The sequence below is a fragment of the Marmota marmota genome, unplaced genomic scaffold (genome assembly GCF_001458135.2).
Source record: "Marmota marmota marmota unplaced genomic scaffold, marMar, whole genome shotgun sequence".
Lineage (NCBI taxonomy): Eukaryota > Metazoa > Chordata > Mammalia > Rodentia > Sciuridae > Marmota > Marmota marmota.
Genome location: NW_025999941.1, coordinates 3,154,361 through 3,178,301, shown reverse-complemented (window position 1 = coordinate 3,178,301; position 23,941 = coordinate 3,154,361). Strand labels below are relative to the sequence as shown.

General features: G+C 36.6%; 1 protein-coding gene across 8 annotated transcripts in view; it reads right to left on the bottom strand.

Annotated features, from left to right (window-relative positions):
• The window catches only part of Satb1 (SATB homeobox 1), a 96,114-nt gene that overhangs the window by 59,590 nt on the left and 12,583 nt on the right, over window positions 1-23,941 (bottom strand). For 4 of the 8 annotated variants that reach the window (XM_015494367.2, XM_048801030.1, XM_015494363.2 and 1 more), the window contains exons 1-5: window positions 16,309-17,330; window positions 13,463-13,697; window positions 9,602-9,778; window positions 8,713-8,839; window positions 7,822-7,945 (exon numbers count right to left, since the gene is read on the bottom strand). In XM_015494367.2, the coding sequence (XP_015349853.1) occupies window positions 7,822-7,945; window positions 8,713-8,839; window positions 9,602-9,778; window positions 13,463-13,673 (639 nt within the window). In that variant the 5' untranslated portion in view covers window positions 13,674-13,697; window positions 16,309-17,330. Of the gene's footprint in view, window positions 1-7,821; window positions 7,946-8,712; window positions 8,840-9,601; window positions 9,779-13,462; window positions 13,698-16,297; window positions 17,331-23,941 lie in introns of those variants that run through there. The other 4 variants (XM_048801026.1, XM_048801029.1, XM_048801028.1 and 1 more) reach the window with 2 other exon arrangements.

The window sequence follows — 23,941 nt, the reverse complement described above, 5'->3', positions numbered from 1 at the left end:
AAAAAAAAAAAAAAAAAAAAAAAAAAAAACTTGCATCAAAATCCATGTAGCAACAAAGTTTCTTAAACCATGTGAGCCAAACAAGTGTTATTTCAAACTCTCCAAGCTCACATTTTACAAAAACAACCGAAGTTGATATACACTTTAGAACTGAAACTATCCTAAATGTTTTACAAGTATTAATTTATGTAATTCTCATAGCAATACTAAGAAATTGGTACTATTCTCTTCCTCCTTTTATAGATGAGGAAACTGAGGCATGGAGACTCAGTTTACGCAACCTCATATAGCTGGTCATGGCAGAGCTCACATTCCTGACTGCTATGATGTTAGGAGCTCAGTAACAGAGATGGTAAAGAGCAATGATACCAAAAGACACACATTAAAAAAAAAGATGACAGAATGAAGTCGTTAAAGAAATGCATTACTCTAAGAAATAGCCCCATTAAAAAGTAAAAAGAAAATGAAATCAAGTTCTCATATGTTAACATAACCCAGGAGTTTCAATACAAGGGAAATGTCCACTGTGACATTTCACAAAGTTAATACTTGGTTCAGTTTAGCTATACACTTTTTGATGACCCTGGAAAAACACTGGATTGATAGTAAAATAGTGTATGCCTCTGACAGTCAGTGGTACTCAATAATGAAGGTCTCTGTCTTGTTATCTACATAAGAAAGCAATCTCAAAGAGTAATCACAATTAAAGTTTTAATCTTTTCTTAACTTCCAACTGCCAAGGTATCATCTGGTTTGCATCTTTAACCCTCTGAGTAAAGTAAATTAGATTAGCATTTCTTTGGGAAAATAGTGCAATACAAAATAACTGATATTTTCTAAAGAAAATGATTAAGGAGAACAAAGTTTTAAGAATACGAATAAGAGAAATAAATTTAAAAAAAAAACTTTTAATGGAAGTCAGCCACCTTTCTACAATGAGGAATTCTGCAACCTTATGAATTGTCCACGATGAAACTCCAGCACCCCATAATAATAGAGCATATTAGCACACAATACAATCTTATATTTCTGTAGCGCCCTTCATGCAAGCATCCCAGGGTGCTTTACAATCATTATGAGTTAAAATTAAAACTGAAGCACATACAATTCCTAATAGAATCATTTTAAAAATGCTAAACAGAACAAATAACTTTTAAGTCTAGATTTAAAAGTCCCAACAGCCAGAGCGTTCCTTGCTTCAATTGGCAACGAGCTGCAGAACCAGGGCTGTGGCTCTCTCCCGTTACGTTAAAGGCTCTCTTATGTTTTTTATCCTCAGAGCATGTTGTAATCAAGCAGTTCCCAATGAAAGAGGGAAAAATTGGGTGTGTATATCTGTTTGTTTTGATTATTCTTAACTTAGGGTGTTGTGGTTTTTTTTTTTTTTTTTGTCTGTTTATGAGTTTGTTTGGGGCCCACATCTGACATGAAATAAAGCAGATTTTCAAAAGGAAATCCAGATAGAATCCAGCTTGAAATTTCAGTCATAATTGAGGGGGGAAAAAATGCTCAAAAAAAAACCTTGAAAACTAGTTCCATTTAACAAGAAAATTAGTTTGAGCATGATTTGGTTAAGTTTTTTTTTTTTTTAATAAATTAGAAAATAGCATTTAATAGGCTCTCAGATCATGTCTACTCCTAAGCCTCGGGAATATTTATTATTCTATGCATCAGGGAAAAAAAGAGGGGCAATGCTCTCATGATATGGTAATTTTCTCTGCGTTAGTGATTCTGAGGTCAGAGGAAACATGTTCAGATCTAAAACAAGGCATAGGCAAAAATCTATTAAGTGAAAATGAAGTACTTCCACACTGTGAAGCACTCTCTAAATTGGCATGGCTTAAACTCTTTTATGTTTCACTATTGTGAAAAGATAGCGGCTATAAAATATTTTAGATCAATCTCTTTTAAGTTAGAGGCTTTATTAAGTTTGGCTTTTTTGATTAATACATGTGAAAGGTGACAGGAGAGCTGACATCAAGCTACTGTGGAATCCTTATGTGTCTCACTCAGCTAAAAGGAGCCTGAGACAGAATCAAAATGGAAAACCTGCGATTTGGAGGACTTTTTTTTTTTTTTTTTTTGTAGATTAGATCTATCATAACATCAACCCAGAACAGACATCTAGAATGATATCATGACTGTCAAAAAGAAAGAAAGAGAGAAAAAATTATCTGGAATGAATAAACTTTTCAATTCACACAACTATTCACGTAAAACTGGCTTACCATTTACTGTATTTATCTCTCCACTAATACAACTGCTGAAAGTGGTAATAATATCTTATTTGTTATAAAGTACTTCAGTGCCTTTGCGTGTTGTAATCAAGCAGTTTCCAATGAAAGAGGGAAAAATTGGGTGTGTGTATCTGTCTGTTTTGATTATTCTTAACTTATTTGATTATTCTGACAAAACAAATATTCAAAATCTCAGATTCACATGGTCAGTAGGTTAAGGTTCGAGGAAAAAAAATCCTGCCATTCTAAAAAGGCAAGAAGATTGTCTATCAAGTTTTTCCTCAAGATACATGATGCTTAACAACACGAGTTATAATTTTATGTTGGGAAGGGGTAAGTACAAGATCTTCCAAGCACATCTCAAACAGAAAACTTTTTAATTTTAAATGGAACTGCCAGTTATATCCTTTGTCCATCACATCAAGCCACTCTGATGACAAAGGTCTGCACTTTCAAACAGACCTGAGAAATCTGACTACCTACTGCTTCCAATAAAAATGCTTAACATTACCTCAGATCAAAAAAGAAGAAGAAAAAAAGGACTATTAATTCTGTTGTACCTCCTTATCTTGAGGACTGAGAGGATCGTGGAGAGAAGTGACAGCACAAGTTATACACATTCAAACCTTCTGGCCCCTCCCTGATGCTGGATTATCCAGCAGTGGCTCCCCATGGTCTAAATCACTTCCTCAGGCCCTAAATTAGGGGTTTGAAATATAATGGTGCAAGTCAATATATAAACAAGAAAACCAAAGACACAAAATGTAAGGCACATATGTCAAAGAAAATCTTCCATGTTCAGATAAATACAATTGGAAAACTAACCAGCAGTTATCAATACTCTAGAGAAATCAAAGTGCATTATGAAACATGGCAAATTAATCTGAAAAGGCCCCTTCCTTTTATTTTTAAATTTCCTTGGTGACCCAGGACACTTGGTTAAGCTCCCAGGCTCTGCCCATGACATCTTGCCCTTGTCCTTTACCACCAACAGAGCCACTGCCTTCACTTCAGCATCCTGGGCCTCAGCGTCCTCCTTTGAACAAAACTATCTACTTACAACTTAGAGTGATACAAGCACTATATACATCAAAAGCACTAAATGAAAGTTAATCATGTATTATTATCCAACTATTAAGATGTGTTATCCTCATTATGACATAGGAAATTAGATGCCTGGCATAGCAGACTGTCAATACTCTTTGAGATTACTTTTTCAATACATATTTTTGAGTGAATAAATGTATGAATATGTGAATAAATTTCAAAGGTTAGTCACGCATATGAAATACAATAATATTCATAATGATGCTGGATATTCTCTTGAAAGAATGTGATTTTTAATATTTTTTTAAAACTTAAAGAAACATTTCTTCATAATTTTGGGACTGAAACAACAGTCCATTTTGTTTTTAAGAAAAACACTTCCATAACAATAAATTGTTGCACCAGTATTATTTATAATACTGAAAAGTCAACTGAACATTTAGTTTATTATATGCATATAGAAATGACTGTCAAGTTTCAGAAAATCAACCTCATGCTAAGCTTCAGGAGGGCAGGCAGTTTCCTTTATTATCCGTTTTGCTAGTACTAATAAAAAAAATCAAACCTACATTAGATTCTCAGAAGCTGTCAGAGAAAGGAAAATTGAAAAATCACCTTTCTTAATATTACTTCTAAAAGAAATGTTTGGATTTAAGGTTATTTTACATATATTTTACTAATTGAAAATAAAATTGAGAAGTCTCACTCACTTAAGGACTTGGCTTGGAAATCTCTCTTCACCAAGTGAGAAATGAAATAGAAAATGATCCAATGCCTTAAAAAAAGTGAAAGTCGTGTGTGTGTGTGTGTGTGTGTGTGTGTGTGTGTTAAAGACGAGGAGGAAAGAAGGATACTGCAGATTAAAATCTCTCAGAAATATTGGACTTGAATATTTTTTAGAAAGAAAACATTAGGCTGTAGAAATAATAGCTGACCTTTTACTTGCAACAAAATGATCTATCCCTGTATCAGAATGTATATCTTTAGCCAAAGTTTAAATTCAATGTCTAAAACTCCAGGGAAAATTAACATCAAAATATAAATGTTTCACTATAAATTAAAATGTTGTCCTTTTTACCTCCTAATTTACCTCCCAAATCCAGAACTCTGAAAGTTTCCAACTACAGGCTTTCTTGTCCCCAAATCAGACTTTGTTTTCTCCTACTCGGTTGCAGTTTAGAATACGACATCCAACTTATCTAACCACATCCACTGAAAAAAGCTAAAGCAACAACAAAACACCCAACCTCAGATCTATAATGAACTAAGCAGTTTTTTTTTTTTTATGTCTTAGAACATTTCATAAAAATAAACAAACGCATGATACACAGAACTTAAACACACGTCAATCTATTTGGGCAGATTTATGATAGGAAAGTAATAGCAGAAATAAAGGTATGGGTTTTAAATCAAACTACATACCCACTTATGGAATTTCTGCTGCAGAAAACCTTGCAAATATTAGCAAAGAAAACATAAGTATTGCACCAAAACATAAGTATCCATTATAAAATCAACACTTCAAGATTTACCATGGGGCAAGGACACAGACTTGGCAAATTAGGACTTTGGGGTCAGTCATTAACCAGCACCTTCACTTTAATCTCTAGGGACACTAGCTCCTTTGATTGTCAAAGGAGGAGCCTAGGAAGGATAATCCCTTCTAATTCTAAGACTCCAAGTCCAACTGGACACTTGCTTAGCAAGTGTCAGACAATCCTCCTAAGAGTGTTGGAGGCAGGGGGTGTTGAACACCCAGACAAATTCCTTGTGATTTCCCATTCCATTCCCTCCATCTCATCCTCTGGTCTCTGGAGGGACTCTACCTGCCCACAAAGTTGACTTTCTGCTGAATGTAACATTCAGGGAGCCTGTAGCCATTCTTGCTCCTAAAGTATTTTATTACATTAAACAAAACCAAACCTTTAACATACAGTAAAATGTGAATACTGAATTTTATGCTGAAATTTCTCACATGAGTGAATAACAAAACTCTGTGGGAGAAGTAAAGCCATCTCATAGCATTTCTTGGTATTGAGTTCCATTCTGCACAAGAGTAAGGCAATATTTATTTTTCACCATTATATCTACATCATCAAATCTCAAACAGGAGAAACAGTGATTTCATCAAAGTCACTATATATTTTGGGTTTAGGCCTTAGAAAGCCTGTATCTCTCATGTTAATAATCATCTCTCGTTTTAAAAAATATAATGGAGAAGTAAATGGAAAATAATTTGTAGTGGAAATACTCCAAGTATTAGATTCATGAATTCATTCTAAAAAATAAACAGAAGATGATGCAGCAAAATATAAATTTAAAATACAAAAAAATGTCCCCTCATTTAGAAAAGCTGCTTTTTTTTCAAAATATTAAATGCTAAAATAATTAAATGCTAAAAAATTTTCAAAATTTAGCCATTGCTAAAATTTGATTTCTTTTTCCCGTTTTTTCTTTTCTTTCTTTCTTTTTTTTTTTTTAAGAAAGGAAGACTGTAATAATAACTCACATTGAAATTTCAGCCTAGTTCCATCACTGAATTATTAGGGTGGGGTCTTCAGCTACACAAGGTTATGTGTTCTTCCCAATGCCTCTTGAAAGAAATTCACCAACATATGACTTCAAAACCAAGTCCTAAATTTCATTTTGTCATTCTGTTTAAAATTGTCTGCATTCAATTCATTTTCCATGATCACATCAAGTAAATTCACAATTATATTCATAAGCAACAGTAAGGCAGAATTTACTGGCTGAATGTTGGTGCCATTTAACAAGTAATTCTCCCTTATACTATCAATAAATATTAGTATTAGCATCCTCTTCTCCAGCTCATAGTAGATGCCTTAAGTCTATAAATTTACTTCTAAGATCAATGGGATATTTAGTAACATGAAGACACATGAGATTCCTATACTGGATGCCTACATTATATTTGAACTCTGAGTTAAAATAACAACAACAACAAAGTTTAGTCCTAGGTCATTTCAAATGTCCATATGCTAATAATCAAGTGACTTGTTATCTGGAGTTGTCTGTAAAATACTCCAGAAGAGTCACCCTGTTTCATTATGTCATCCTTTTGGTTAAGTCCAATTAATTAATTTAAATTACTCTTATTTGATGGTTATAGATTCATGTGCTATCTATTACAAGGGTCAGAGAGGCAAGATAAAAACAGATTAGTTGAAGGTGTAACTGAATTAATAGACAAAAAATTGTTTGCTCTAAATTGTAAGAAAGGGATATTTAACATACACAGAAAATATTTAATCTGTGGCTACAGCTTAATTTAGAATTTGCCACATCCTAAAATTGCTAATGAACATCAAAACAATGTTGTAGGACTCATGTTGCACACCTGAAATGCATGGAGTCTCCATGAAACAGCAGCACAAAAGCCCACAAGCTTCCTTCCAAAGGTACTCAGTAATCTTCATGAGCTTTACGTTAAATATACATCTGCTACTCAGGTTATAGTAGAAATATACTTTGAGTTTCTTTCAACTGCAGAAATGTTGACAGCAGAGTCATACAATTCAAGTCAAATGACTAACAGACTAATATTCAGAATTCCATTTTAAACTTGAATTAAAATAAAACTTAAAAATCTAGTTAGACCAGCACTATTATACCATATATCATGAAATGACCTTAAAATGGGTTTGGGCACTGAGGGACAGAATTATAACACATTAATAGTGACCGTGTAAGCAGACTATAAAGAACAGGCCCACAGCATTCTTTTTCTTTTCTTCTTATCTGAAATCATCAGAGAATTATAAAAATTATGTTTGGTTTTAAATCTGGAAGCAAGGGTAGTCCCTACCTAGAGTTTTAGTTACCCTCCACAAACATTCATTCCAAAATGAATAGTATAATAATAATAATAATAATAATAATAATAATAATAATATCAGTCTCATTTCAAAAATCACTAATGGTATAATAGGCATCTCTGAAGGGGTGGGGGGAGATCCTGTTTTACCCCGCAACCCCCCAAAAAAGATACAAAACTGGCTATAAAATCCCAATGAGCAATAACTAATTTGACCTTTTGATCCAGGAAAGAGATTTCTGTTCTTATTTTTATAATTATTTTTACTAAATACTTCCTTTTCCATTTCTGTGCAATGAACTAAGGTGCCAATAACTGTACTCTTTACTCAGAGAGTATGGTGAAGTTCTGCATGTTAACAATGACAGTCATTCCCATGCAGCTCTGAGGAAATCTTACCACCTTGACTCTTCCTTAAAAAGGGCACTCCAGAGAATATATAGCTACCATGCTCAGAGCACTCAGGAGATGAATTTAAAAACTAGCTAGCAGAGTATTGGACTCAAATGTTTTTCCTATAAAGGCTCTGTGATCAGAATGAATCAGGAATATTTTAAAAGGTCACCCATGGTCAAGTCACTTGGCATTTTTTGGCACATTCCTGCTTCAGGTACCAGTTGCTTTAAACTGTGGAACCCCAGCACACCTCCAGTCGAGGCTGCCCAAGACGCCTTATTATTCATCACATGCTATGCTAAGTACCTGTGAAAGGGGGCACTCCTTGGCCAACGAACTCTGATTCATATCTTTCAGTAAGTCCTTCAGAGCATTCCTTACTGTGGTGTGCGACCATTGTTCGGGAGGCAAGTCTTCTAGTTTGGGGCAACTATTTGAGACATAGATTAGAAAAGGGATTATTACAAGATTGCATCCCGCTGCAGAACATTCCTTTAAGACAGACAGATTTCATTTTGCGCATCAAACAGATGCATCTGGAGATTGCTCTCGGTCTCCTGATTGTTCCGATTAGTTAATTACTTTATACAACACATCTGCTGTATCGATGCATGAATTATACATCAGCTGCCTGTGGTGGCTATTTTTTCATGTTACTTCTACCTTCCTGCTCTGATGCGCTTGGGAAGACAATTTAAGGTGTACTGCTTTCTCACGAGCCACCGTGAAAAGCATTAACGTATTAACTGATTTCCTTTCATTACTCTGTTCATACGAACTAAAATGGAAAAAAATATATAAATAAATAAGATCGCAGCAATAGTGAATAAGGCATTCTTTCACAAAATGTACACAGATGGCACTGCTCATGATATGCAAAAATATTTTTTTCTTAAGTAAACTTTATGTAAAATGCCTTCTTGTAATGCATCATTTAATTGACTAAATGTTAAAAAAAAAAAAAAAAAAAGTCCTGCCTTTTGATAACCTGCAAAAACCTACAAATTTGGGGAGAGGTGTCTTTATACACTGAAGTTAAGGAAAAAAGCAGAAGGAGTTAAGGTAAAAAAAAAATCAATCTGGATTAATGTTTCTGAAATTCAGGTTAAATAAAAACAGAAGACTGCCCAGAGATGCTTTATTTCAAAAGACCAGGTAAAGAGAATATTTTGCCCTAGAATCGCTGCCTTGACTCACCTGTGTAACTGAATTTTCAATGTGACCACATGATACACATCTTGAAGCATATCTGCTACCGTAGCATCAGGGGCATCTGTCACATAAGACAGTGGAACTGGATTCCACTTTCCAACCTGGATTAGCCCTATTCCAGATAAAGAGAATATGTCACTGAATATTTTACTCTCAGATAATATATCTAGTTGAAGTTTTTTTTTTTTCTCCATTGCCCCCACCACAAGCAATATTGTTATTTCTGTTTGAATGATTCCCTTCCCTCTAAAAGGCAGGTCAATGAAAATATTCACAGCTTAGCTTTCCAAATCGTGAAATTATGTAAATGACTATAGGGTTGTTTATTATTTTGGAAATAAAACCCCATCAATAAAACCTATGCATAAGGCCACATTTTCCTAACTTAAAGAAAGTTCTAATAAGACATAGCCGAACCAGTTCTAAATGGCTTTACGATTTAGATAAGATTCTCTATTGCAGTGGGAATCAGCATTGAAAAATACTTTACAGCCCATAAAACCATCAGAAACAGAATAAAAGAAACAGAACTAGATATTCAGTCATAAATGCAAATTGACTCTCAACAGTCCATCTGCTCAAATACGCTCCTCACTTCCTTGTGGGTCCTCAGTGGAGCAGATTATTAAGGTCAATAAGCATACTAATGATTCAGCTGAAGTAATTTAAAAAAAAATCTACCTCGACATTCCACATGAGCAAAATGTGTGTTAACTAAACCAAACTGAATTAAGCCAATTTTTTAAAGTCACAGTCTATAAGGAAGCAATAAACACAGGCTACAGTTATCTGAATAAAAATATTCACTGCTTTCTCTTCGAGGTAAACAAAGGATGCCAAGCAATTTTTCCAACCCCACGTATGCATTATTTACCTTTGGCCTGGGCAGCAGAGCTATGTGAATAACCTAGAGACAGCAATGCCATTTCTATCAGCTGGTTGAAAAGCATATCCTTTCTCACCAACACAAATTCCGCATGCTCCTCCTTGCAATCATATTCAATGGCGTTTTCATAATGTTCTACCACGCAGAAAACTGGTAGCATGGTTCCTATCAAAAAGGCAGAGAAAAAGAGACAGAAAACAACAATTTTCAGAAATACAGTCTGGGGGGAGGAAAACCTAAGCTATGAAAACAAATCTTCACAACAGTGAGAAGAGTCTGTGCTTCCAAGGCAGACTGGGCAGAAAAATGCAGGCACACACACACATATAAATATATACAATCTTTTAAGTTGTAGGAGAAATATTCAAATAGAATGTGAACTTGGTCCTAAGATAACTTGGTCCCTGCTCTAATTTTAACAGTGCATTTTCCAAAAGCAATGAATGCAGAATTACCTTTTTGATCAAATAATAATGCTGACAAGAGAGAAATAAGTGTGTCTTATCTCATTTGCTGAGTAGTTTACAGTATGCAAACAACTCGCTGCAGTTGTCTGAACCCACCTTCTTGCTGCCTACATGCTTTTGTTAATAATAAACTTTTCCTGTTTGTGTCCAAACAAATTATCTTTGACTATAAAATGATCATTTTCTTGCTTTTTGAGATATTTACTCCCACTGGTTCCATAAAAGAAACAAAAAACCAAACTGATACTTCTAACATGTAATTTCAATATGTGCACCATGTAGATAAATAACATTTACTTTTGTGACTACTCATTTCATCTACCTGACTAAAAAGACACTATGCTGACCTTAAGTCTTTAAAATTAACTATCTCAGTAGATATGATAAAAATGAGAAAGAGAAAAGGAAACTGGCCTCATCAGGGTATATTAGGATCAAGGAATCTGCATGGATTTGATGTGCTCTCTCCTGGTTTACTTTAATCCAGTGTAATAACTCAGTAGCCAAATGATTAATAAGCACAGACCATACCACTGTTAGAAAAGAGGCTTGTTCCAGAAACTGAAATTATCAACTGCTGTAGTTCTCAAGGTGTTTATGCAGTGCACTATCAGACCTCCAATGATAACAGAAAAGGGTTAAAAACAGATGCGTCTGAACTGTACTGTGGCAAACTGCCAGGAGGGTATCATCTTTAGCATAAATGATGACACGGGTTACTTTAACAGGGCACCCAGGATCCCCAATTAGTCCTACAACATCCATGCCTGTATAAGCTCTCTGTCCTCTGGACTTGCAGAATCCTACCAACTTCTGAAGATACCTAGTGCATACCAACCGTCGCTGAAAATCAGGATTTCCTACTGACACCAGAGAGGCCCTTTACAAATTCTCTATTTGCTTGTTTCTGATGAACAAAAGCCGGCAATAAAACAGCTACATTTTTCCACATGTGTGTCTTCACCAAAGCTTTAGTGAACTGTTCACAAGAGATTCTAGCCCTGACAAATAAACCCCTTTAGGTTTACTTAGAAAAGCTCACAAACTCATTCGGAAGTACCAACAGGCAAGGCATGAAAAACAAGCCGCAGAGCTTGCCAATATTCTTGTCATTCATTCAGCTGTTTTATACCAGAGAGAGAACTCGTCAGGGATCAGAAGACGGCTTGGGAAGACCACAGCAAAAATAGCAATATGCAAACTGGTGATTTCTTCCTTGGCTTGAAGGTATTTTGGCAAAATCTCCTAAACAAATGAAAATATTCAACCCCTTTTTCCTAGTAGTGCTTTCTCATCTCAGCCACAATTTTTATCTAGCACCTGTCAAACAGAAACCATGCACATGAAAAATAAGATGATGGTGCGGGGGGTGGGGGGAACCACCAAAAGGCTTTAGTAATTTCGTTATTTGGATTTAGCACAGACCTTTCTACAATTAAAATGCATTTTAAAATAAGTCATTCTGAATACATTTTTCAAAAAGCATTTGAGTAGGAAGTGAAATTACTATACTGTGGTTCCTCCTCCCTCTGTGATGTCTTCAAAGAGTTGGTTTAGTATGACAAAAAGATATACATTGATTTTTCCTCTTATGGCATGAAATAGATGTGTTCTACTACATGCTGCTTCTCAGACCTATGAAAAAATTCCGCAGACCCATGACATAACTGTAGGCTTTTCGAACTATTAAGAGATACTGGATATACTTTGTATTTTACTGATCACATTCACAGGCACCTTTATAGATAATAAAGGTGGCTATAGATAAAGCAACAGTAGTATCATCTAATTACAAATCTAGCTGCTAAATCTTCTAGCAAACTGTCACGGTTACCCTCCTGTTACTGGGAGTAATGCTAAACAGGAGCCTTCTCTGAACTGTCTGATTATTCGTGCTAGTGTTTGGCAAGACTTCCAACTACAGCAACTTCATAACCTTCCAGCATTAAAAGGGGAGAGCACTGGTCACTGCTGAATGCTAAAAATACCACATGATTTAAACCTGAAGGCAGTCTTAGAAGCTTTTGCTGAAGGTTTATGAGCCTGTGTAAACAGCACGTCTGCCATAAGGAGCAGTGAAGTCTGTAGAATCCTTGTCTAAAACTGTCCTGGCATTAAAGTTTGCTGTGCAAATATCACATAATACCAGAGACAGCTGAAATCTCCTATTTAGGAATTTATGGAACTTATATGTTTGCAGGCGTCAGAAAGTCTTTTTTATAGAGCCCCAGTGCTTCACAGTACAATATTAATGCACTCTGTTTGAAAAGCTGTAATAAATTATATTTTTAATGCTCTTACCCTGGCTTTCTTAAGATGCATACATTCTTGGCAAACAATCAATAAATAGGGTAATCATGAGTAGAGGCCAAAGAATTTGCTGAAGTGCTGTTTTTCCATTTTTAATAGATAAAGATCTAACAATACGGACTGCTGTGTCTGTTCATTTCAGGATCAATATATTCTTTGTTTTCGCCAAACCAAGAAAAAATAAATGATTGTATGATAAATGTTATGCATCAAACACAATGAAATTCCTCTGCCTTCTAACTTTATCTACTTAATATTCCTGGTTGCTAAAAGATGGCATTTTTATCCTTTGCTTAGCAGATGTAAGGAAAATCTGATTCTTATACATGTTATTCATAGACCAAATAAAGACCCTTATGAAGCATATACATAATACCTCCACAGGCACTGCTTTACTGGAACAACAATGTCAAACACAAAGTTGTTAAACTTCATCAATTTAATACTGGTAGAAAAAGAGTCATGCAGGCTTGCACATCTTCTCTTTATAAACTTGCCTAAATCTGCCCTTCCTTTACCCAAAATACCCAAATATAGCCAAAATTTTAAAACCAGAATCATCAGGGTTTTTACTGCTAAATAATGAGTTTGCTCTTCAGAAAATAAACCACAAAAATGACATCACCAAACTTTTATATCATCTTATGTAAGATTTCCATGATCTCTGAAATTGCCTTACAACTACTAATCCTATGAAAAGCTAGGGCGGTCCTCAAACAACCTAAGTGTCCTACTCTTCATCAGGGTTAGTTTAAGCAACAGCCACCTACATAGTCTTTATGACAGGAACACCTTATAAATGGACACTTGTGTAAACTAAGACTATTATATTTAATTCCTTAAATCCTTATCATCCAAAAAAGTCCAATGATTCCAACCTTCAATAGAGTCAGAGGCTCCACCCAAGAATTGAGCATACACTTTCAACACATGATTGACATTACAACCCAGAAAGTAACTCATTTCAGATCAGAAAGAATCCAGGAAAAGAATACACCAGTACCCCGACACAGTGACCTTGTGTAGACACCGGAGCTTGCAGCTTTCCAGGATTTGGCTCCAAAGTATTTACCTTTCCTAAGGTTGGTTTTCATCAGATGGCCCGAGTGTTTTAAAGGCACTCCCTGCATTTTTGCACCTGTACTCCCAAGCCTTCCTCTTCCTAGTGGGCTCCCGTTCTGCTCCAGGCGGGCAATCTTGGCTGGTGGACCCTTCGGATCGCTTACATTGTTAGACATTTCTGAATGTTCTTTCCCCTGAGTTGCCTCGTTCAAATGATCCATACTCAGTCACTGTCTAAAGATCACCTGCCAGAATTTAAAAAGAAGACATGTTACAATTGGATGGGGGTCTGTGCCTATACATGTGTCCAACATAGATGTTTTATCTCTAAACATTTCTCTCCACAAATGTATTTATAAAATTGCTTACCCTATATAAAATATAGATGTTACTACATTTCTAGATGACAGCAGTACATTTCTATTCAAGTTAATAGAACAATTTGTGGAAATCGTACCAACACACATGAATAAAAAGATAATGTGGCATCCATAAACACAACTAAAAGCAAGAAAAATGGGCTTACTTTTAAAACAAGAATAAATACAAGCTGAAAAGAATAACAAGTTATATTTATGTGGTCCCAATTTTAAAAATTACAAACTTATAACAGCAACATTATCACAGGAAAGATGATCACAGTCTAAAATATTAAATTTAATGCACGTGTTTATAGTTTTACATATATTTTTATTTTATGGAAAAAAAATCTCAAAAGAAGATAGCAAACATCCCAGTGCTTTTTAAACTCCCCATTGGCTTCACAAGTTAATAATGCTGAGAAAAAGTTTTCGGCTATTAAAGTTTCAAGAGTTCCTATAACCTGTTAAAGATCTGGTGGAGGCTTGGGTCAAACATGTGACTAGATCATTTCACCCCTAAGCAAACAGGAAGAAGTAGAGGGTTTCCTCAAATATCCTAGGTACAGGAGTATTACAATTCATCTTTCAGAGTCAATATTACTGTCCAATATTAGTGTCCATTACTAATAGAATGCTATTTAAAAACCAAAAACTTGAAAATACTTTGTGATATAAACAGTAGATTGAAGAGCCAAGCTCATTTTCAAAAAATTCTTAATGATACTGATAAAACACAATCTCCAGCATCAAAAAATAATCTCAGTATGCAACAAAGTTAACATTGTAATTAATTTTTATATAAACCAAATATTATCTTCGGTTATATTTTATATGGGCATCAATTTTCATACTACTTCCAATAAAAGTAACTAGCATAGTATCAAATCACTTCCAACACAGAGTTTTAACTAGAATTGATAAGAAAAGGTGAGAAGAATTATTTCATGAACTTTTATCAGACATTAAGTAGTGGGCTTATCAACATTAAAGAGAACATACTAAGGAAAACCAGAGAGAATTTAATTACCATTTTCTTCTAGCTGTCTGATAATCTGACATATCTTGTACTCTTTAAAAAAATTTTATACCAAAGCTATTTAGATCTAGATTTGTGAAAGCCAGTCTGTGTTAGCATGATTTTCCTATAAACATTTTCCCTTCCATTTAACTAGAATACTTCGTCCCATATAATCAAGAAAAGTGGGGGAGCAATGTTAATCTGGAGTTTTAAAATCAACTTTAAGAATGCCAACTGAAGAATTATAAAGTTTGAGAAATAATAATGGCTATTTATCTTTGACTCCAGGGTGGCACGCTAAGAACTAAAGGTTTACCGTTGATCGAGGTCCCATCTGTTTTTGGTTATGAGATTCATTAACAATAAATGTGCCTTTTTTAACCACTTTTTATCAAGATTACTCTTTTCCATTATATTAAACTGCAGTCTAAAGCCAAAATTAGAGAGTGATGATTATTAACTTATTCAAAACACTCTTTATAATGTTCCATGTGGATTATAATGCAGAGCTGCTTTTTCTAAAATTGGTTGCCTTACCCTAGAGCAGAAGACAAATTTTAAAACATAATTTGAAAAGAAAATCTTTAACCCTTGGGGCAACCTGAGAGAAAAAAAAAATGTGGTGGAGGCAAGTAGACAGCAGCATCAAAGTTAATGCTACAAAACATATTAAGTAATCATGAGGCTTAACAGCACTATAAGCTGTAGAGCAAATGAAAGTGATAGATTATAATTTAGTTAATGTATTGACAATCAAAACATCATATAGGTCATGCAAAATTGTCCTTTGAATATCCACCTATGAGCATCTATTAAACACTAAGTCATCCAGTAAAAAGCTTTACATTATAAAGCAAAATTACATGCACATAAAACACCCAATTTACTCCTTTAAAGTCTATGCCCAAGGCTAAAGTTCACCAAACCTCAGTTTGGAATTGAAAAGAGCAGCCTCCAACAGGCCTGCCTGGACTGACAGCAGCAGAAACTAACCATGGTCTCAACAGATGCCAGGCTGAAGAGTTTCTTTTGAGTTACACATTTAAAAACCCATTTTAATATAACGTCTGGCTGGCACACAGAAAGCACGCTACTTTCTCAAAATCCCATTTCCCTGCCCATAAACTAAGACCATATATGATAATTACTGAATGAAACAGTAAACTCAGTCTCAGCAATTATTTCCCTTAAAAAGAAAGAAATAAAAGCACGAAATTTCGGCTTCAAGAACCTATTTTTTTTGCATTGCGGGATCCTTTTCAATGAGTTTCCTTGCTGGATCGCCTCTCTTGCCCCCACAGAACCCAGTAATCACATTTTAAGAGATTGTGCCCTTATCCATTCCATATGGCCGGCCCGATCCAGGCCAAGCTTTCACTGTGACCTTTTAAAGAGACAAAGAAGCAAAGTACTATCTAGAAACAGAAACACTGCAGTTTTACTGAGTGAAATTAGCAAAACCGACCTGAAACTCACCACTTCAAAACTTGACAGCATATAAATAACAAAAACAAAGGAGATTTCCTTTGCAGCCCGGGTTCTTGAAGTGAAGTTCAAGACTGATGTTTTCTATGTCCTTTTTTTTTTAATTAAAAAAAAAAAAAAAGCAGCAGACCTGAAGGCGACTTCCCCTGAAATTGTATTATTTTCTCTTCCCCTACCCCCGCCCCCCATAAGCGGGGGAAGGGCAGAAACAAACGTCTAGAAGAGTAGCCATGGGAGAGGGGGTTTAAAAAAAAAAAATCACAATTCGAAAATCAACGTTTATGATTTGTAAAATGTCTAACCTCAGAGAACGGGGTTTTCGATGGGGAGGAGGGGAGAGTGGGAAGTAGGGAGGAGGGAGAAGATAAAATTGATCTGACAAGTGATTCGTTGTGGGGGGGATCGTAAAAACAAAGCAAAACCCGTTATGAGCTGTACACTGTGGTGGTGCTGGGGAGGCGAGGTGGTGACTGAGGAATCTCTTAAAAAAAAAGAAGAAAAAAAAAATCACTGCGGACAAGGTCTCCAAAAAGGAAGGGGATTTAAAAAAAAAAAAAAAAAGTCCCCTCTTCTCTCTTCCCTCCCGCTCGCTCGGGTTCTTCGGTGTGAGGACAGAAAGTCTACTTCTGGCTGTCACTTGCAATATTATTCTCCAATAACCCCGGAGAACGCGGAGAGGGGAAGGCCACCTCGCCTCCCTGCCAATCGCCCCACCCCTCCTCAGCGATAACGACTAATATTAACAAACCTTAAACTTTTTCCCTACAGCCTCGCACCCCCAACGAGGGCATCTACCAGGGGACAGAGAGGGTGAGGGGCAGCGGGTCGCGAGAAAAGCCCCGGAAAGGCACTAAAATGCCACTTTTGATTCCGCCCTCGCTGACAACAGCCCCGAGGACCCTCTCCCTGCCCATTGACGCGGGGCTGGGAGCGTCTGGGGAGACCAGTGAGTGAGGGGGAGAGAGAGGAGGAGGGGGGAGGGGGAGGAGGAGGAAGATCAGAAGGGACCNGAGGCGGCCCGACATTTATTACACACAATACCCAGAATAACAGGGCGCTGTGCGAGGGTTAGTGCTGGCCGCCGCCAGGCGCGCCAGGAAGAGCGCGGAGGGGAGGAGGAGAGGGGGCTTCCCTGGCAGCGGCCGCCGGAGCGGGGAGGGGAGCGCGCGGCGCGCGGGCGACGAGGGCAGGTGTGCGAGTGGGAGCGGGGTGGAGGAGGAGGGGCAGGACTGGCTCGGGGGGCGGGGGGGAATGAAAGTGACGGGGAGGAGGGGACGGGGAGGAGGGGGCGGGGGCGAGGGCCCGGGGGGACTAACCACCCACTCTCACGCCACAAAAGCCACAAAAAGGAATACTCCGGGGGCGTCGCAGGCGGGCACCCGAGGGACGGGCGGGGGCGCGGAGGACGCACTGGCCCCGCGGGAAAGGGACCGAGTCTTGCAGGTGACAGGCGCTGAGGACTGAGGTGGTAAGACTTCAGGAAGTGGCTGAAGGGGACAGTCGGGAGGTGGATCTCCCAGGAAAAAGCGCAGAGGTTGCAGAAACATTTGCAGAGCAATAAAGGCCAGGAACCTAGAAATGCTCTCCCAAATATTTATTCTCAAAGGAGGGTGGTCCCTAAACTATAAAGAGTCAACATTAAAAGCAACCGACTAAGAGCTTTCTGTACAAGTCAGAGTCACAGAACACTTTGGAGGAAGAAATATGAGGCCCGTAGTGGTGGAGTTAAAATTTGGGTCACTTGAAAGAGACTTGTTATTACAAAGGAAAAGATGTCATCATTCTTAAAATAATTTACACAGGGCGAGAGACAGGAAAGTTAGGGTTGGTAAATACATCTGTTGTAGCAATAAATATATATATATTTTTCTGTAATCTAGGGTAAAGTCCTCAGATCAATGGTTATTATCACTTAAGTATGAACTTTAGATAAATATAGCTCATATAAAAATGAAGAACATTACAATCTCACCCAAAATAGATATGCGTCATTTAGCGTTTAGGTTTTAGTACCACCATTTTAGCACCCTGAGGTTATTAAACAAGATTTAGTGCCCTTAATCACTAAACAAGAACAAAAAGTTATAAGAATTATTTTGTAGAATACACTGGTAGGGAAAAGACAACAATCAGTCAGATAAACATTTTGTTACACATAAAAAAGCAACAAGTTAGCACAAGTACTGAGATAAGAGGGAAATATGCAAATTAGGCTCTTTAAAGCTACCAATACACTCTTAGACACACTGTTTACACTAGAAATCTAAGAAAAGCAGAAGGTAAAGTAGAAGATAAAGTATAGGAAATTATGGCCTCCTGGGGGAGGATAACTTCAGGAGAAACACAATGAAAATATATCACTCTAATAGCACCCAAGTTTCACCCACAAACCGGAAAGGTTAGTCAAAATCGAGGAAGGCAACGGTGAATCTTGGCACATATAAACAGAAGCCTTGAGCAAAAGAACATGTGATAATCAAACTCAAGACACAGCACCCAAAACAAGAAAAGAAATGTAAGGCAATTTTTACTAAAAAGCCTAAATGGTGCTACATTTTTAAAGGTTGAAATTCGGGGGGAAATATGGAGGAGGCTATTTTAACTAAAGTCTTAAGAAATATAATCAATAAGGAAATATACAAAAAGGGCAAAATGCAGTATCTTTGTGGAGATGTGTATTCTGGGTAGATGTACTTAAGTATTTTAAAAAGATAATTAAGAGAAAAAGCAGATATTATCTCTGATGACAATGATTTTTCCCCCAACATGACAGGTTAAATTTGTAATTTCCAATATGAGTATTTTAATAGTTGTTTCAAATTAGTAATATCTGATGTATTACCCTGAAACCTGACTTGTTTTCAGTAGGGACAAGTGCATTCTAGTATCCTGTTGAACAAACAATAGCAAAATTTTAAAAATAGAGGAAAAATTTTCAGGACTACAAAAGAATATGCCATTCACCCATGCAACTTCACCTCAAGCTTAATGACTAAAAAAGAAAGAAAAGAAAGCAAAACAAAATTTGAGGTAAAAAAAAAAAAAGAAAACCTAAGAAAAGGTTACTGAAAATATCAATATTAAGACAAAATGGGATAAATATTATTTTTATCCCATCATTTTACACAAATAAATAAGACAGAATGCCTTCTGCTTGCCTTAGCCTCATAACGACCTGATCAATGCTAATGTAATATGGGAAATAAAATAGTAGTCTTTAAATCTGAATAGCACTTTTATCCAAGAATCACAAACCTATTCATAAACACAAATCATTAAAGTATGTAATAGGGGTTGACATGGCCTTAGAAAATGATAAACAGAATAAGCAAGCATAAGGTATCTAATAATGACTTTATTATAAAGAGTAACAATATATTACAATCGTGAATCTATTAATCACATAGACGCAATAATTTTCTCTGAAGCATATTCTGTATTCCAGAACTTTATGATTAGAAGAAAGGATAGAAGTAAAATGGCACACAAGAGTTTTATACCCTAGCAGTATACTACATTGATGAACTTAATTACTATGCACTATCTACTAGTTCAGAATATTCATTATAGCCACTGAGTTATTGGTCAGTGTAAACTCAGATTAAAATAAAGAAGAAAAAAGAAAGATAATTAGGAAAATACTACCTACTTAGGCGTATGTAAGAGAAAGTTCATACAGGGGGGAAACCATCAACTGATTCTACGTAGGAATATATTTACCCATAAAGAAGCAATCAAGTATTTTAAAAAGTTAAACTTTATAAATACTGCTATCAAAATAAAAACTTGAGGAACATGAAATAGTGCAATCAATTACATGAACTGTTTAACATGTGGACATACGGTTAAAACAGAGTGTATGGAGAAGGCATTCATACTGGCTACACAAAGGAAGCAAAGATAAAATATTGTAACTGATATACAAAATTTTTAAAAACTTAATGAAAGCACTACTGCATGTTTTAGATGGCAACGTATTAAGATAAATATGCAGGCAGATATCCGAAAGCATTAAAACACATTCAGAGTTCTGAATAGGACATACATTTGTAATAAACAGAGAAAAGCATTTAGAATTCAAATGCTTTTAAGATATAGCAACTCTGTCAGTGCCTGTGTTAGTAAAGCAATGCTCACCACCATAACACTTTCTAAGGACATGTTGTTGTTGGGTTTTTTTTTTTTTCCATCTTTTTAAATTCAAATACAGTTGGCTATCTCTCCACACTCTTAAAGTAGCACAATTTATGTAGCACATAGCTCTTTTTTGTCATGTCAACTCTTTGTTTTTTGGCTTTAACTGCAGGTGGTGTTTTCCATATATGAATTTCTGGGAATATGGTCTGTGTTGGCCATATAAGGATGTCTATTCAAGCCATATGTTTTGCTGTCATGTGTCTCATTTTGTCTGTCTGGGATGTCAGTACTGATTTCCACATCGTTTCTTGAATGGACCAAATTCCAATTTGTAAGAGCAGGGAGGAAACGCTGGGGCTGTAGCCCAAACAACTTTGTCAAAACATATATTGAAGAGGAAATGCAATATCCTGTAAACATTTGCACCTTCTTATCATGTATTATCTATAACTGACATTATCACAACTGCATACAGTTTAGGAAAGAATTCACTTGCTCGAGTTCAAATGTTTGCAGTATGCATGTGCATATAGCTTCATCATACCAGATCCCCTCATCCTGGGAGGTCATGGCATGGCCCATGCTAACTGCCTTGCTCTGAGCTGTGAGTCCCACAACTAACCTGACCCAGCCTTGAACCAGAGGAAGGCACACAGCTTCATGCTTTTCTCTGGTGCAACTCTCTGACTAATCCCACAAAAAGTTCTGATCCCCATGATATATTCTCACAACATCTTGTATTTCTCCTTTGTAACAGTCATCCCAGTCTTAATCAATTAACAAACAGGCTAATTATTAGTTTAATAAATAGCTCCCTTATTGGACTGAAATCCCTATGGTAGCAGAAGTCTGTGCTCACTGCCATACTACCAGAAATGTAATGCAGCATCCTTGTAATATTTAGATTATGAATGAATATATAGGAGCAAATAGCTCACAGTGTCACTTGAAACCAATTTCCACTACAAAGTGCGTTGACAATACATTTCAGAGATTGCAGATGTGAGGAGAAAGGAACAGGGGAGAAGGTGGTTATACCATTTAAATTTGAATTAAAATGAAATAAAATTTACAAGTTAGTTCCTCCATATTTCAAGTGCTCAATAGCCCCCATGTGACTACAGTTGCTATCATAATGCACAGTATCGCTATAGAACACTTCTTCATTGCAGAAAGTTCCATTGGGTAGTGTTTACCTAACGAACTCCTGTAAGACAACTAAGTGAATCCAAGACCTGGTCAGGAGGAATCTTAATGGTGCTGAATGGCTATTAGACTTTCTAATAATGTCTGAATCAAGATCATTTTTCCATTTTATAATTAGCCCATAGATCTGTAAAGTTGCATGAAATTATACTTGTGTACTGCTGAACACAAATTTAAGACAACTTTCTAGACATGTCTGTACTTGAAAGGGTCCTGTAATACAGTTGGAATAATATGCATTTACTCCAAATGCTGTTTTCCATGAGCATTTAAATATCTCATAGGTGAAGTTAAAAACCACAGAGTCATTCCCACCCTTACCTTGGCCCCCACATTAAGTAAGCATAGCTGCCCTTGGAAATGGCTCTTTTGGAAGCTTTAATTGTAGAGACTTACTCAAACTGGGAGGGCATCCAGATACCAAACAAATAATAGTACCCTGCAGAAAATAATGGCAAAAGGCTTGAAAATGTTACAGGAGAGATAAAAAGAGTAATGATAATGAACATTACATGCAGGGCTTTATGTTTTTGTTTTTATTTTTTTTCCCCAAATAAGTTGAGTTTCAGTTAGATTGATGTGATCAAAAGTTGCTACCTAATTACTTTGGGGTAGATATAAATACCACTGGTAATTTATGATATGGTTTTAATAGACAAAGGTCATTATTACAGCAGAAAAAAAACAGACCAATGTTTTTGCTAGTCTGGGGGGGATCTAGACAAGAGCAACTGTTATAGTTGGCTTCTGGAAACTGACAAGATACTTGAACCTTTTACCCAGAAATATTGCTGTCAAAATTTACTTTTATATTAGCAAAAATTTATTGAACAAATCTTTTCAAGATGTTAGTATGAATCCTGTCTCTAACAAGGCACAATGGTAATGATTTCATCAAAACTGGTACTTCTATCTGGACCTAGATCCAAAATTGAACAGGGATCAGAAAAGAATTCCTGCAATTGCCACTGAGTCTGCCAGTGTAGAGATCTCCACCAGTGTACTCAAAGAGTTTCAGGATGTCTCATTTTGTCTCTCTGGCTCCAGGAGTGCTCTCCCAGAGCCTTCTCACTTGGGAACTTCCCTTCTGCTATCTCCTTTAATATGCAGCTTGATTTCGCCTCTTTGTCTAAAGCCTGCTCCAGCTGTTGGTTATTTCCTTTGATGCTCCATCACTCTACCTGTCCTGCTTGCAATGTGACATTCCATATTTTATAGGCCTACACCTCCAAACTGCAAGGCTGTAAGCACATCGTGGTTTGTTATGTATATATTCCTGGAGTCTCTCACTGTGCCTGCCATCACAGGGAAGAAATTCAAAAGCTGTTTTTATGAGCCAGTGCTTCTAAGAATGCAGCCTAACAATTTTAGGAAGTCAAGGCAGGTGCCGGGATCATACTCAGGGTGTTCTGGCTGCACCCCTCTGCAATTAAATCAGAATGGCTGAGGGTGGGAGCTGGTCATTCGTTTCTTAAAATTCCCAGGGTGATTCTGAGGTATAACCAGGTTTGGTATCCATGGTTAAGTAATGTTTTGAATTTAGGGAATAAAATATGCCTACTAGGATACCTATGAGGTCAAGTTTTTACCCCAATCCCGGGGTCACTTGGAAATGTTAAGTCTACTCTATGAACCAGCAGTAGCCCAAAATTTAAGAAAGGTGTGATGGTGCACACCTGTAATTCCAGTTACTCCAGGAGAAGGTGAGCAATGAGGCTGAGGCAAGAGGTTCACAAGTTCAAGGGCAGCATTGGTTACTTAGTGAGACCCTGTTTCAAAATAAAAATAAAAATGGTGTGGCTGTAGTTCAGTGGTAGAGCACCCTGCACCCCTGGGTACAAGTTCCATTACCACAATGCAGAAAACAGAAAGGAAAGAAGGAAGGACCGATGGACAGAAGGAATGAAGATAACAGGTATGTATGTATGCATGCATGTATGTACAGGCGAGCCACTTGTTTCAAACAAACTAAAAAGAGTAAGGAGGAGAAGCCATTAGATCACTGATTTGGTGAATAAAGGTATGCTATTTGAGAAACCATGATAAATTAGCATTTGGGCACTTGCTTGAGATTTACTGGGGTGCCAGAAATCCTGTGCAGGTATGTGATTTATCATCACAGACATAAGCGACTAACCACAAAATTACACATGGAAGTACAGTTCTAAAACCAGTCTATTATTTTCTGGAGCCAGAACCATCTGAGTTTCCTCTAATTCTTTTTCAACATAGTTGGGCATGCTCCCCCATCCCACCCCCACCACCAAAAAAAAAAAAAAAT